Genomic DNA, 17,332 nt, shown 5'->3' on the forward strand with positions numbered 1-17,332 from the left:
GAAATTTGGTGCTTAATATTTCAATAAATACTGAACTTTCATTTCTTTTAGCTCATTGCTGCTAGAAGGATTTATTGCAAGATTTAAGAGTGTTGCCAAATAACGTTCTGCATGGAGCACTGGGTGTTATGCACAAACAATGAATCATGGAACACTACATCAAAAACTAATGATGTAATGTATGGTGATTAACATAACAATAAAAAAGAGTGTTGCCAAATAATAAATGTTTGTAGGTTTCAAAGCATTCAGATTGCTTTCTATATGGTCCATAGCAGCACTGTTCTGCTTTCACTTACAAGTAACTTATAATTTTCCATGTCACTTGGATACTTTTAAGTGACACTTCACAAATGTCACAGGCTTGTACACCACCTGGGCAGCAGGGGAGAAAAGTTAAACACTTCTGCCACAACTCAGATCAGGAGTCAGCTGCCTCTGAAAGGGAGACACTAGTTTCTTTGTTACTGAAAGGGTCTGGTAAAGATAGATGGGCCATTCCTGATGTTTGTTGTTGTACAGATTTAACCTCATATTAAGATATAAGATAGTCTCATACTCGTATGCCATGGGAGAATCTAGAAGTAAAATTGAAGGATCTATCAAACCAACAATGATGTATTTTAAAACAGTGCTTAATAATACCTAATCTAAATATGAAAAATCTAGAACAAGTGCTAAGCCAGAGAGGATATGAGGAAAAAACAAGTAATGTGGGGCTGTCTTGGCAAACCAAGATGTGTAATTTTCATATCATCGGTGACTCTCAAAACTTTATCTTCAATCTTAACCTCACGTTCAATATATAGGTGTGATTTCAAGTATTTTCAACATATAAGTCAATGTTCAGATTTATGACCATCAATACCTATATCTCCCGCTTGCATCTTAAGCTCAAGGTACCCCAAAATAAGCTCATCATATACGAACACACACACACACACACACACACACACACACCATCCCCTTCCCCCTTCCTCCTTCTCTATTTCTAATTCAAATATTCTAACAGCCTGCTATATGCTATGTAATATTTTAGGTACTGAAAAATATGCCAGTGACTAAAATGGAATAATCTCAGCTTTTATGAAGTTTCAGTCCTAGGAGGCTAGGTAGAAAAATACCCCAAACCTTGATGAATATATACAATGTCAAATAAAGATACGTTCTATGGGAAAAGTGAATAGAAAAAACTAATGCTGATTGATTGGACAAAAATCATTTTATAAGACAGTCAGAGAAAGCTACTCAAATGACATGAGATATAAGCTAAAGACTGAGGCATAGCTGCTATCAGTGAGTTAGACTTGAAACTTTGAAGTTGTTTCAACTTCTTATTTTTCCTTAAATATATATTTAATGAATCCCTGATTTTGACAAAATGAGCGACTGAAATATTACCTCTGACTTGTATTCTTGATGGACCATTGGACAAAAATGAGTTTTTTTTCTTTGCCATCTCAGGAATGCAAATTACCCTTTTTAAAAATTTAATATACTGTATTGTGATAACACTTAGCATGATATCTACCTTCTTAAATTTTTTTAAAGCTTTATTTATTTTAGACAGAGAGAGAGAGCACACGCATGAGCAAGGGAAGGGGCAGAGGGAAAAAAATCTCAAGCAGTCTCCCTATTGAGCCTACTTGGGACTCAATCTTACCACCCGGAGATCATGACCTGAACAGAAACCAAGAGTTGGACGCTTAACTGATTGAGCCACCCAGGAGCCCCTACCCTTTTAAATTTTTAAGTATACAATTCATTATTGTTGATTGTAGGTACAATGTTGTACAGCAGATCTCTAGAACTTATTCATCTTGTTTGCTTAAAACTTTGTCTGTGATTAGTAATTTTCATTTTCCCTTCTCTCCAGCTCCTGACAACTGTTATTCTATTCTTTGATTCTACTGATTTGACTATTTTATATACCTTAAATAATTGAAATCATGCAGTATTTGATATTCTGTGACTAGCTTACTTCACTTAGCATAATGTCCTCAAGGTTTATCCATGTTGTAGCAAAAATTAAAAAGAACTACCAAATGATCCAGTAATCCTACTTCTAGGTATTTTTCCAAAAGAATTAAAATCAGGATCTCAAAAAAATGTTAGCACTACTATGTTTATTGCAGTACTAGTCACAATAACCAAAATGTAGAAACAATCTAAATATCCACTGGCAGATGAATGGATAAAGAAAACGTGGTACAAACATACAATGGAATACTACTCAGCCTTTAAAAAAATTCTGCAATATGCAAAAAAACCTGTACTCTCTGAAAGGTTAGTTGCAATGTGAAATTGGAAACCCATCAACTCATTATTCATACTTTTGTAAATTAAAATCCATTTGTCTATCTTGCACTTTGAATGGATATTTTGCCTATGCATAATTTTTAACATCATGCTTTGGCCATTTGGGAAATGTTACTTTAAAGAGTTATTTAGATCTTCCAAACACTGATGCATGTCATTGTACAATATTGAAAGGTCACTTTTGTTAATATCACCATTAAGCTCATCAAAAAATCATTACATATTGAGCAAACGATTTTTCTCAAAATTCTAATTTTGACTTAAAAGTTCAAAAATCTATCATTGATGACAAATACTCTCAGTTGTTTCCCTCAATATGCTAACCTCATTTCCTTTATTTTTGAGAAAATGGTCTGCCTATGTAATAACCATAGTTTACCAGTCTTTTTTTTTCAAGAAAAACAGTGTTTCACAAAAAAAAACCAACTTGATTTAACTTGCAAGTCAATCACCCCAGTTCTCTTCCTTAAAAGAATCAACATAATACAGTATGCAGCAGAAGCACTTTATATGTGCCTTTTAACACAGAGAATATTAAAAGGACCTTTATATAAGGGTTAAAATTTAATAAAATTATAATCCTTAGTTTCTCTATTGGTCTGTCTAAATTGGGATGCAATTTCACGTATCTTGTCTTCCTTACACATTGCTCTGTCCAGCCAAATCTGCTCCACACCAGCTCTTTCTAGACACTAAACAGCCTCTTTCCTACTATACCAGCTTGCCTCCAGGATAACTTGTTTGGGACAATTTCCCTTGCTTGCTGCTTATGAATCTAGAGCTTCAGCTTCCTTTATCTGCCCACTTGACTTAGTCCAAAAGTCAGATCGTGTGTTTTCTCTCTCTCTCTACCTCCATGGTAGTTGTACATTGTAACAATAGTCTTGCCCCTCAAGTTCCATTCACTTTTGAATCCCCACTCTGGCAGCAGGCTTTAAGTGTATATTTCAATAGCTTCTCATTCAGAGGAAGAAAAGAAAAGGTGAAATCCTGCTTTTCTTAGATACCTCTCCTGTATAAATATGAATTTTCCATTTACTAAAAGATGCTGACTTCTTTTTTCTTTTTTAAGATTTTATTTATTTGACACAGAGAGAAGGAACACAAGCAGGGGGAGTGGGAGAGGGAGAAGCAGGCTTCCTGCCAAGCAGGGAGCCTGATGCGGGGCTCGATCCCAGGACCCTGAGATCATGACCTGAGCCGAAGGCAGATGCTTAACGACTGAGCCACCCAGGCGCCCTTAGATGCTGACTTCTTATCACAAAATATGTTAGCTAATTCTATCCTGAATTCACTGATAGTATGTGCAAGAGTTTCCTCCTCCACAAACTGTTCCACATGAATTTTTCTTTGTACTCTGATTTTCTCTGAATAGCTGACATTTCTATTTAAAATATCGGTTTGTTCATTTTGGGATTTGGAACATAGAAGCAGATGCTGTTAACTAAAATAGTTAATGATGAAATCAAGAAAGATAAAAGCCTTGGTACTTTCCCCCACAGATATTGTAGTTCAGGTCTTTCCCTAACCAGTACCAATTTCAGTTTTTGTTGAAAGAGCCCTGAATAATTTGAGAGAAGGTGAGGGGCTATCTAATGGAGTGGAACCAAAATGAATTGTTGAACTAATCCAGGAGCTGCCCATTCCAAAGAAAGAATGTATATGCATGTCCTTTGAAGTTTCTATATGCCATGTCATGCTTTTTATTAACCTACTACATTTTCTTACATTATTTGAGGACTATTCCATGTGAATAAACTTCAGTAGACCTTGGTGAGGTGGAATCGTGCAAGGCATACCTCAAACTGTTGAGTTAAGATGACCCTCGTCATCCCACCCCATTGTGAAATGTACAAGCTTTTTTAAAAAAATTGATTTCTTTGAATGCCCTGTTATGCTATGAATATTTTTATTATGTTTTGCTAGTTGGGTACACAATGAATGATCTCATTTTTGAATGGCAAGAGGAGGCACCCGTACAAGTGGCCGAAGGACTCACTTTGCCCCAGTTCCTGCTGAAAGAAGAGAAAGATTTACGGTACTGCACTAAACATTACAACACAGGTAGGGGTCAAGCATTCTTTATTACACTTATGACTTCTGGTTTTATGATAGCCAGTGTTTCTTAATCATAGTGGTAGGCTAATTATTTTACCTATTTATAGCTTAGTGTCTTTCACAGTCATAGAGCAGAAAACGAATGCATATGAAATTTATGAATACTTGGACTCAATTCATATTGTGATATAATTGATTTGTATAGGATCAAAGAAATGCTTGGTATTCAGTTTCATCTTTTTTTTTTTTTTTTTGCCAAAAGCCCATGGTTACATACTAATGATGCTTCCAAAAAAGTTCCTTTAATTTCTATGTGAGCAATAAAATGTACTTTTTAGCTCTTCTTTGGCAATATACATTGTGTTTGATAACAAAACAGAAGAGGGCGCCTGGGTGGCTCAGTTGGTTAAGCCACTGCCTTCGGCTCAGGTCATGATCCCAGGGTCCTGGGATCGAGTCCCGCATCGGGCTCTCTGCTCCTTGGGAGCCTGCTTCTCCCTCTGTCTCTCATGAATAAATAAATAAAATCTTAAAAAAAAAAATGGAAGAAATTGCTTTTTTTTTTTTTTTAAGGCTTCATTTGCCTAAACCTCTTTTTGGCTACAATTTCATGCATTTCAAGTTTTTGTTATTTAAGTACCTACTACACACTGACACGGTAGCTTTTTGCCTTTGAGGCTAGATATAAGATATTGTTGTCAAGGACTGATAGACTTAATGTGATATTTGCACATTCGTGGGATCTGTTCACTTCTCTCAACCAGCACAGGCTATTCTCATAATATCTATTCTCGCTGCCTAACCTATTCCTACAAATTCTGTTAAACCACCCACAAATGAGTCATCACTTCAATGTGGTTAGTCCACAGCCTCCCACTAGCATCAACTGCTGCTCTTATTTCCTTACAGTAACTATGATTCCTCTTTGGCTCATCATTTTCCAGGACTGTGACCTGACCTTTCACTCTGCCAAGTCTTTAATCTCTTTTATCTCTTTAATCAATTCATACTGTCTGGTGAAAAAGTCACTGCCATTTTCTTAACCCAGAGGTGAGGTGTAGTTGGGTAGTTCAAGGTTAACATCTCAACACAAAGATAAAGGGCAAGCAGGTCAATACCAGTGTCCTTGCTCCATTCTCTAGGGGCGGTTACAATGACAAGCAAATCTTAGAGAGATGCTAAGAGGCCTCTAGAAGTGGTTTAAGTTGGTGGACTGGTTTCCTAGGGCTGCTGTAACAAAGTACCACAAACTTGGTGGTATCCCTTGCCCATCTCCCAGAGACCCTCTTATCGCTCTTCCCCTTACTCTGTAATTTGGCCACAGTGGTTTGTTTTCTTACATATGCCACACTGATTCCTGCTTCAGGGCCTTTGTACTTGCTCTTCTTTCTGCACATACTCTTCTTCTTTTTATTTTTATTTTTTTTTGCTATTTAAATTTTACTTAATTTAATTTAATTTTTTATTTTTTTTATGATGTTCAGTTAGCCACCATATAGTACATCATAAGTTTTTGATGTAGTGTTCAACGATTCATTAGTTGCATATAACACCCAGTGCTCATCACAACAGGTGCCCTCCTTCATACCCATCACCCGGCAACCACATTCCCCCACCTTCTTCCTTACATACGTATTTCTATACATACATACTCTTTCCCCAAATTATCCCAAACCGAATACTTTCACATTCTTCAGGACTGCTCAAATACCAGTCCTCAAATCATCTCCATAACAAGTATATGTTAAACACCCACATCCCACCTTCCACTTACTGCTTTCACTGTCTAATATTTATCTTTAATTTATATGCTTACTTATGTATGGTTTGTTTCCCTTATTACCAAAAGTTTTTAAAGCCAACCATTATAGATATTCTTTCTATTTCTATGTTTTCTGGGCTCTGTTGAAGTACATAGATGCTCAATACACATTTGTTGAGTAAAATAATAAATAAAAAGTGGATTTGAACCCCAAATTTGTCTGTACATGTGAGAATATTACAACCTGCCCCCGGGGAGGAGCAGATTTACCCTAAACAGGAAACTTTTCCTTTAGATCTGTATCAGCAAGAAGGTTTTTTGTCCTTCAGTTTTATTGAGGTGTATAATTGACGTAAAATAATAGGATAATGAGTGTACAACGGGGTGGTTTAATGTATGTATACACTGTGAAAGGGTTCCCCCCCATCAAGTTAGTTAACACATCCATCACCTCACCTAGTTACCCTTTTGTGTGTGAAAGAATATTTACGTTCTACTTTCTTAGCAAATCTCAATTATACAGTACAGTGTTATCAACTATGGCCACCATGTTATATTAGATCCTCAGACCTTGTTCATCTTGTAACTAAAGAATTTTTTTTTTTAAGATTTTATTTATTTGACAGAGAGAGATACAGCGAGAGAGGGAACACAAGCAGGGGGAGTAGGAGAGGGAGAAGCAGGCTTCCCGCGGAGCAGGGAGCCCGATGCGGGGCTCGATCCCAGGACCCTGGGATCATGACCTGAGCAGAAGGCAGATGCTTAATGACTGAGCCACACAGGCACCCCTAAAGAATTTTTTAAAACAACTCTACTGAGATTTAATTTAGGTGCTATAAAATTCACTTGTTTAAGGAATACAGCTCAATGATTTTTAGGTGTGCAACAACCACCACCATATTTTATCTCCTGAATTAAAAAAAAAAACAAAAACCTTATATCCATTAGCAGTCCTCCCCATCCAGCAACTCCAGGCAATCACTAATCAACTTTCTGTCTCTATAGTTTTGTACTTTTGGGAATGATTTATATAAATGGAATCACATGTGGTCTTTGTGATAGTCTTCTTTCAATTAGAAGAATGTTTTTGAGATTCATCCCTCTGGTAGCATATTTCAATACTCCATTCCTTTTATTGCCAAATAGTACTCTATTGTATGGATATACCTCATTTTGTTTATTCATTTGCCAGTTGCTAGACATTTGGGGTATTTCCAACTTTGGACCACTTATGAATGCTCACATGCAAGTTTTGGGGTGGATATATGTCATATCTCTTGGGTATAGAATTAGGAGTGGAAAGCTGGATCATATGATATATCTATGCCACCAAACTGTTTTTTCAAAGTAACCACACCTTTTTACAATCCTTCCAGCAATGAATGAGGATTCCAGCTTCTCCACATCCTAACCAACCCTTGTCATTGTCCATCTTCTTTATTATAGCCATTTTAGTGAGTGAAGTACTATCTCATTGTGGTTTTGTTTTGCATTTCCCTAATGCGTAAGGATGAGCATCTTCTCATGTGCTTATTGATATTTCCCTATCCTCTTTGGAAAAAGATGTTTATTAGATTCCCTTGTCCATTTTCTAAGTCAGTTATTTCTCTTTTTATTGTTGATTTACATATGCTTTTCCCCAGTTGGTATGTTGTCTTTTCACTTTCTTAATGATGTTATTTGAAGCACAAAACCTTTTAATTTTGAGTAAGCCAAATTGATCATTTTTTTTTCTTTTGTTATTTGTGATTTTGGTATCGTATTTAAAAGAATTGTTGCCTAACCTAAGGTCATAAAGATTTACTCTTATGCCTTCTAAGAATTTTTAATTTAGCATTTAAATGTAGGTCTATGATCCATTTTGAATAGTATGAGATAAGGTAGAAGTTCATTCTTTTGCATGTGAATACCAAGGTCTTCCTGTACCATCTGTTGAGGAGACCATTATTTCCCTATAGAATAGCCTTAGTTCTTTGTTGAAAATCAGCTGACCATAAATGATTATTTCTGGACTTCCAATTCCATTCCACTGATCTGCAGATCTATACTTAAGACATTATCCTATTTTGTTGTTATTTATAGCTTTGTAGCAAGTCTTGAAATGGGGAAATGTGAGTCCACCAAATTTGTTCGTTTTACCCTGAAGGCTATATTGATTATTCTAGATCTCTTGAATTTCCATAATAATTTTAGGATTAGCTTGTACATTTCTGCATAAAAGCCGGTTGAAATTTTGATAGAGATTGCAATGAATTTGTAGAGCAATATGGGAAGTATTCTGATCTAGCCATATTTAGTCTTCTAATTAATGACTACAGAATGATTTTCCATTTTGTTCCAATTTTTTAATTTTGTTCAGCTGTGTTTTGTATTTTTTAGTGTAGAAGCCTTACAGTTCTTTTGTTAAATTTATTTATAAGTATTTTATTTTATTTGGTTCTATCGTAAATGGAATTGTTTGCTCAATTATTTTGATTATTGCTAGCGTATAGAAACACGGTTGATTTTTGTATACTGATAGTGTATCCTATAACTTTGCTGAACCCAGCAGTTCAACTAGATTTTTAGTGAATTCTCTAGGATTTTCTTTATGCAAGGTAATATCTTCTCCTTATAGAGATAGTTTTGCTACTTCCTTCTCAATCTAAATACCTTTTCCTTAATTGTTGCCCTAATTATCCTGGCTGGAACCTCTCAGTACAATGTTTAATAGGTGTGGCAAGAGAAGACATTTTTGCCTTGTTCCAGAATTTAGTAGGAAAGCATTCAGCTTTTCACCATTAAGTATGGTATCAGCTATAAGTTTTTCATAAATGCCCTTTATCAAGTTGAGGAAATTATCTTCTGTTTCTAGTTTGTTGAGTGTGTTTGTTATGAAAGACTATTGCATTTTTGACAGTTTTACTTCTATTGAGATGATCATATAGTTTTTGATTTTGTTCTATTTATATAGTGTGTTACATTGACTTGTATTACATTAAGCCAAACTTGCTTGCATTCCATGATAAATTCTGGTTGGTTATGTTGTATAGCTCTTTCCATATGTTGCTGGATTCAGTTTGCTAGTATTTTTCTGGGGATTTTACATTTATATTCACAAGAGACATTGTCTATATACTTTTTTTCCTGTGATGTCTTTGTCTGGTTTTACTATCAGGGTAATACTGAGCTAATTGAATGAGTTAGGAATTATTCCTTGCTGTCTAGTTCCTGGAAGATTTTATGAAAAAGAATTGTTATTAATTCTTCTTTAGATGTTTAACAGAGGTCTTCAGTTTTCCCTCGTGCGAAGTTTTAAGATTACTAATTTAAGCTCTTTACTTTTTATAGGTCTATTCAGATTTTCTGTTTCTTCTTGAATCAGTTTCAGTAATATGTGTCATTCTACAGAGTTGTCCATTTCATCTAAGACATTCCATTTGTTGGTATACAGTTATTCATAATACTTCATCATCCTTTAATTTCTCTGAATAGTAATGTCCCCTCTTTCATACCTGATTTTAATAATTTGATTCTCCTTCCTTTTTTGCTTCATCCATCTGAGCCAGGATACTTCTTTCTTAAAGGTTTTATTTATTTATTTATTTATTTTGGAGAGAGACACAGAGAAAGAGAGCACACAAGCAGGGGGGTGGTGAGGGGAGGGACAGAGAAAGAGAGGGAGAGAATCTCAAGCAGACTCTGTGCTGAGCCGGGACTGGACTTGGGGCTGGATCTCATGACCCTGAGATCATGACCTGAGCCAAAACCGAGAGTCCGAAGCTTGACCAACTGAGCCACCCAGGCGCCCCACAGCCAGGATACTTTTAATTGCAAATCATGGACAACCAAAAATAAATAGCTCGAATGCTATAAAATTGTCATCTGGTGCCCATTTTTATATTGGATTATTTGTCTTTTTATCAATGAATTGTAGTATGGTTTATATTGTCTCTAGGTTTTTTGTTTTTTTGAAGGAGAATTGAGACTAGAATGCAGATTTTTTAAAATTTGTAACTAGAATATGAATCAATAAATCAAAATAAATTTTGAATCACCTGAAAGAAATAAACTTTAAGTCTGAAAAGTAAAATATATAATTAAATAAATTAAAATAAAGTAAAATGACAGTTAAAATATAAACGTGCTTGAAGAAGCTCCAGTCTTGTTGTACCAGGGTTACCATGTCAGAACTTGCGTCACTTGCTCATTTTCTCTCTAGAGCCACACATACCCATGTGCTATACATTTATTTATATATATGTATATACAATATACCATTATTTTTACTCCCAGTGATAGTTATGAAAACACTCTTTATAAGGCAATTTTTTTTTTTTGAGAATTGCATGAACCTTACAGAATCTATTCAAAGTACCCAAATGGTTAGTAATTATTACTAATTTCATCATGAGATTACTTGGATAATTTATTTTTTTATTTTTTTTAAGATTTACATATTATTTATTTGAGAGAGAGCACACACACATGTCCATGAGCCAGCTAGAGCGGGAGGTTGGAGGGGGTGTAGGGGCAGAGGGAGAGGCAGTGAGACTCTTTTTTTTTTTTTTTTTAAAGATTTTATTTATTTATTTGAGACAGAGAGAATGAGATACAGAGAGCATGAGAGGGCGGAGGGTCAGAGGGAGAAGCAGACTCCCTGCCGAGCAGACTCCCTGCCGAGCAGGGAGCCTGATGCGGGACTTGATCCAGGGACTCCAGGATCATGACCTGAGCCGAAGGCAGTCGCTTAACCAACTGAGCCACCCAGGCGCCCGAGGCAGTGAGACTCTTAAGCAGACTCCCCTCTGAGTGCAGAACCTGATGGAGGGGGGGCTTGATCCCACGACCCTGAGGGCATGACCTGAGCTGAAACCAAGACTTGGACGCTCAACTGACTGTGCCACCCAGGCGTGCTGGGAATGGCCGGCAATCCCTGTACTGAGGGATGAAAGATTACTCCAGACTTTTCTGTGAAAGAGAGGAGAAAGCAAGGGGGGGGGGTCAATGCTCAGAGACAAAGACCCTTTGCTCTTCTTCGCTCCCACCTTTATTGGTCCTTCAGGATAATCATAAATCTTTATCACTGTTTCTCAAGCATGTAAAGTGGGAGAAGGGGCCTTACTGGAACTAGGAGGATCTGTTTACGGGAAAGATACGATATGCTAACCTGCGTGTTCTATGAGTTCTGCTAAACATAGCCTAAGGGACAATGCATATATCTCTTTAGATCACAGGGCAGCTGTTTGGGCTAAGAAAGCTTCAGGAAAGGCAACTCCCCACTACATTCCTATGGCAGAGTGGTCACGCAGGCCTTGGCATTCCAAAGGCCTACGCCCTTCTCCAAAACCTTCCCTTGCCCTCAGTGGCCTCCATGTTACCTTTTAGCAAGCCAAGTATTAGGAATGATTTCATGCTCTATATTAACCCCAACACAGGTGCCCTGAGATTACTTGGATAATTCAACAGTGATATCATGAAAATAGTTCAGTTATTCTTGCCCTATTTCATTTCATTATTTAAAAAAATTTGTATTTTAGTAAAGTCTTAAAAATCTAAAGTATATTCGTATATTTTAAGAATTTTTAGGCATTCTGTATGTAGTTGATAAATTGATATGAAAGGATCATAGATAGTTTGCATGTATGTTTCTGATCCCTAAACACCTAAGGGTAGAATCCAACTTTCCCAGAGTTTCTGAAACTTTGTTAGGAATTTTAAGCCCTGGAATCTCATCCATCCCTTTATCCAGTGGCTATGCTCATGAATCACGGTAGCACGTGGCTCAAGCCACAAGCCTGGAAGTTTTGCACTGAAATCTATCTAAAAATACACTAGCAAGTTTCCTGGATGTGCTCTTTGATTCTCTTTCACAACTGGATCAGAGGATGTCACCTAAAAAAAAGATCAGCATGTTAACTCACTGACCTTATCTTTCTTAACATAGTTAGAATAAGGAGAGAATAAAACCAAGATTTTGGTTGTTCAGATAAACAATTATTTTAAGGAGAGATACCATGGTCATGGTAGTAGGGAGTATAATCAGAGGATAAGCAGAGATATCAACAAAATGGTTAATTAAGACATAATTTATTCCTCTATTAATTACTTACCATAATAGAGACACAGGGCATGAATATATAGAACACATATATCTCAGGTTTTTTATTAGTAAGTGCATTTTTAAATTATGTTCAAATTTATTGATAGAGAATAACATGTTTTGCTCTTTTTTGCATTAATAGTCTCCAAATTATTAATGCATAAATTAACTTACATAAATTACATTTAAGGAATTATTCGTCTTCAGTTGAATTTATCCTTTAGCACTTACTTTAAAACAAATATAAAGGCCTCTGGAACAAATAGCACCTGGCTCTCAATAAGTACTAAAAGGTACCAGGTGACAGAATCAATGAGTAAGGAAAGTCTTTATATAGTAGATATGCATTTCTCCTGTCTCCGAAACAGTTGCTGGAATCAAGTGAAATGATCTATCTTTGAGTACTTTCAAAGTATGAAACGCTAACCAAATGTGAAGTAATAATTTTTTTTAATTTATTTATTTGTCAGAGAGAGAAAGAGAGAGAGAGGGAACACAAGCAGGGGGAGTGGCAGGCAGAATTAGAGGGAGAAGCAGACTCCCCGCTGAGCAAGGAGCCCGATGTGGGACTCGATCCCAGGACCCTGGGATCATGACCTGAGCTGAAGACAGAGGCTTAACCGACTGAGCCACCCAGGCGTCCCCAAATGTGAAGTAATAAGATGACATACTATTTCCTGGAAAGTGTACTCTTGTGTTGCTTCCAGATGCCAGCAGAAAAATAAGAAAAATATTTTTCAGAAACCAATTTGTATATGTGATTCAGGATCCCTTTACATTGTAATGGAAAATTTTAGGACAAAATATGGGGAAAAAAATGTGACATTTGATGTCATCACAAAGACCTATTTTTACCAATTGCTGCATTTATTTTACAACCAATTAGGAAAATTTACGTGTATAGAAGTGCGATTCCATCTTGAACGACAAATGGGATACTACCTGATCCAGATGTACATTCCCAGTCTCCTGATCGTTATTCTATCCTGGGTTTCATTCTGGATCAATATGGATGCTGCGCCAGCAAGGGTAGCCTTGGGAATAACTACTGTGCTGACTATGACCACACAGAGCTCAGGATCGCGAGCCTCCTTACCAAAGGTAAGTGCACCAAAGGGACATGCACATATATGTGCACAAATATCTATAGATATATAATATTTTTACATAGAAATTCACATATATGTAATTATCAACTTTTGTCATATTGTATGGATGCACTGTAGTAATATACTTACTATTAGGACTAACACAATAATGAACATTTATATGATGAATGCTATTTATATTCATGAATATATATGTGTGTGTGTATAGCTTTACATATATTTTGCATTTTTTCCTTAGTATCATTCTTAGAACTGGAGTCGCTACACTGATGGTTGTATGTATTGATATGTATTGCCAAATATCCCTCCAGAAAAATTTATAGCAGTTACACTCCCACAAGTAGTGTATGAGGGTGTCCATAGTACTGTATATAGCACTTATTATTTTTGTGTTTGTTTTTCTTTCCCTTTTTGGCTTTTAAGTTGCCATAGGTCAATAAAAAGGAAAGTTTATCTAATATCATGATTTTAGTCCATGTGGATCTGCCAGATTAAAATAAACTGTTCTCTCTATGAGGTTTGTAAAAAGCCCCAATATTTCTTTTTAAAACATATGCTGAAATAAAACAGAGGAAACTCTTTTTAATCCATTTAGCAAACAGCAATAGAAAATTCTTTTCCTCTCCTAAATGACTTCCAAAAAAATTTCCTACTATCCAAATTGAGTCCTGTCTAGCTTCCAACAACCTTCACTATTATTTTCATTACAATGATGTAGATGTAGTAAAATTATATTAACTTTTCTTGTGCATTTGATGCTATCTACCTGTAATGCCAAGCAAATTATAAATCTATTGTCATGGCTTCCTTCACTCTTACCATGAACTGCATTGTATGACTCAATTTATTAGATTAAAATACCTAAATAAATAAAAGTTGATGGCAGGACATTTTATCACTAAAAAAGTTACTTCAAATAGGAAGACTTGATCTTTAACAATGCTCACACTGCCTAGATAAAATTTAATGGCTGTCTTGCAAAATAAGGTCTACTTTTATTAATACTTAATTGAATTTTCAAAATGATCCATATCAACTAGTGTTTTACAAAATATTATTCAAGTGAAAATTACAGATCTGCTTATAAGATTAAACTAATAAGTCTCAATGCCCATTTATATATGTATAAATGTCTCAAGGTCTCTGAGTAATAGTTGAAGTCCCATAGTCAATTTGTAAAGGAAATTGCCAGTTTACTCATTGATTTTCCTCAAATGCTAAACAGAAATGAAAGCTCATTCTTCTGTAAGTTGTCAACAAAAGAAGAGAACAAAATGCTCCGTTTCAGAAAACTACAGCTTCTATGAGACACAGTATAAAGACATTTGAATACAAACATTAAGGCAGAATTGGGAGAGCATGGAGATCAGAGTGGAGGAAGCAGAAATAAAGAAAGCAACAAATTAAAAAAAAAAACAAAAACAAAATTAAAACACAAGTTTTTGTTTTTGTTTTTTAAAGGAAAGAAAATCTTGGGATGGCTTCATTTTCTTAAGACATAGGAAAACATTTTTAAAAATCTTTAATTTCACTGTGATCTCAGGGAAGGAATAAATTTTCAACCATGAGCTCAATTATATACATAAATGCACACAAAACCTCTACATCTCTCCAGACATAGAGACAATGACCTCTAGAAATGTGATAACAAATTTATTTCCGACCCACAAAAATAACTGATTAACAAAATGGTATCTTAAGTGAGAGTGACAATATCATTTTAGGTGTTTTTTTTAAGATTTTTTACTTATTCATTTAAGAGAGAGGGAGAGAGAGATCATAAGCAGGGGGAGAGGCAGAGGGAGAGGGAGAAGTAGACTCCCCACTGAGCTGGGAGACCAACGTGGGACTCGAACCCAGGACCTGGAGATTGTGACCTGAGCCAGAGGCAGATGCCTAACCATCCAAGCCAGGTTTTGTGATAGTTAGGGAATGGGAGGTTGAGCATATTCAGCTACCTACGTTAGAATTCAGGAAGGCGGACATTGAAGACCCAGGATAAACAACAAAAGTTAATCTATTGGAAAGAATAATTCCAAAAAGTAGAAAATCTCTTGAAAAATGCAATTCTGATTCTGTGATTTGGGGGGGCTAGAAAGGCAAGAGGCGAGGGCCCACACTTGCCTTTAGGAACAAATGGCTAAATCATACACCTTAAGACCTGATATATTCTCAACCTCACAAAAGAACCCTCGGATGCCTAAAAGTCTTGCCGCTGAAATATCCACCATTCTCTTAGTGACAAAATCTAGGAAGTAGGAAAACAAAATTAAATTCAGGAAACGAAGAGGATTATCAGACAGAGGAGGAAGAGACAATAAAGCACTAATTTATTATAATTGCTTAGTATTTTGTCCAGGCTGTGTGCCAATGCATCTCCTGCAGGATACAAAGGAGTTTGGAAATCAGTCAAGTAAGACTCAGGGTAGAAAATCTCAAAGGAGATACCTTAGCCAGCACCTTGAGAACTACAGAGATCAGATTCCTCTCTGATATTTCCTGTTGCATTGTCCTCTACAGTGTCATAATAAATCAAGCGTGTAACGGCCCAAAGCAAGAAGATTCCTGTGATTCATTTCTTGGAACACGGAACTATTTGGTGTTTCTGTGATGCCTGCATTAGGTGACCAGAAGGGGGTGACAATACATTCTATTGCCAGCAATTTTTCTAAGTTGTATAATGTTAGGGACACTCCCTAACACTGTGCTTGGAGAAGAATGAGTGAGAAAAAATGGTGATGATCACGGAGCCATGTCAATGGAGGGTTTTATAAAACTTGATAAAGATCAGGTTTATTTTGAGTGGATTTTGGAAGGATTTTAATGAGAAGAGTAATCATTCTGACTTTTATTTGAAGATCAGATAGAAGGGGGAGGGAATGTGGAAGCATAGAAACTGCCAAGCAAACTATTGTAGTCTAGAGCAGATGATGGTCTGGCTAGATTCGTAACAGTAGAGGTGGAGAGTAGGAGATGGATTTAGAAAGAGGTGGGTGTTTTAAAGAAAATGCATTTGGAAGTGAAAAAGACAGGATTTGCTCATGAACTGGACCTTGAGGAGTAAGGGAAAAGCAGGAGTCGATGGCAGCATTCAGGTAACTGGGCAAGTAATGGTAATAATTAATGAGGAAGATTGGGGGAGGTAACTAATCTACGGTTGAACATGTTAACTTTGAGATGTTTATAAGACAGCCACATGGGATTGTCAAAAAGTCAGAACCTGGGGCGCCTGGATGGCTCAGTCAGTTAAGTGGCTGCCTTCGGCTCAGGTCATGATCCCAGGGTCCTGGGATTGAACCCTGAGTCGGGATCCCTGCTCAGCGAGAGCCTGCTTCTCCCTCTCCCTCTGTCTGCCGCTCTGCCTACTTGTGCTCTCTCTGTCTCTCTGTCAAATAAATAAATAAAATGTTAAAAAAAAAAAAAGTCAGAACTTCCAAAGTTCTGACAGGGGACACTCAGGCCTCAGATTTCAGGGAGTAAAACCATAGATGGATAAGGAAGCAGAATAGAGATGATTTTTCTAAGAATGAAAGAAAGCCGAGAAAGAAGGGAAAAAAAGATGTATTTGTGGTTGGCCCTCCTCCTCCAGTTGGAAATGGACCTGAATATTCAAAGTCTTCTCTCTCCTTCCTTTTCCCACAGCCATCTCCCACCTACCCCCACACACAGAATAAGTTAGACAGTTGAATTAAAGGCAAGACCAACTCACCCTAAACCTTTACTCTCAAACTCCTGAGATCTCAACATTCTGTGATTATTTTTATTTTTTTTAGATGTGGAAAAGCAATCCTCCCTGGCAGACTTAGATTTAATCAGGGGTGAAAGAGAGGATAATAATAATCATTTAATTATTTTTGAGTATACATTTGATTTATACTAATACCTAGTTAAAATCTTGGCATTGAGAGAATTATATTTTTTATTAAGTATAGAAATGAGTCAGAATACAGAAAATCAGTAGAAGGAATAAAATATAATTTTGATTTGGAAGCTATGCGTTCT

General features: G+C 36.3%; 1 protein-coding gene across 2 annotated transcripts in view; it reads left to right on the forward strand.

Moving 5' to 3' along the window:
* Positions 1-17,332, forward strand: part of GLRA3 (glycine receptor alpha 3) — a 183,348-nt gene that overhangs the window by 134,394 nt on the left and 31,622 nt on the right. For both annotated transcript variants that reach the window (XM_021698908.1, XM_021698909.1), the window contains exons 6-7: positions 4,246-4,383; positions 13,108-13,322. In XM_021698908.1, the coding sequence (XP_021554583.1) occupies positions 4,246-4,383; positions 13,108-13,322 (353 nt within the window). The remainder of the gene's footprint in view (positions 1-4,245; positions 4,384-13,107; positions 13,323-17,332) is intronic.

The sequence above is a fragment of the Neomonachus schauinslandi genome, chromosome 2 (assembly GCF_002201575.2).
Source record: "Neomonachus schauinslandi chromosome 2, ASM220157v2, whole genome shotgun sequence".
In the NCBI taxonomy this organism is placed as follows: Eukaryota; Metazoa; Chordata; class Mammalia; order Carnivora; family Phocidae; genus Neomonachus; species Neomonachus schauinslandi.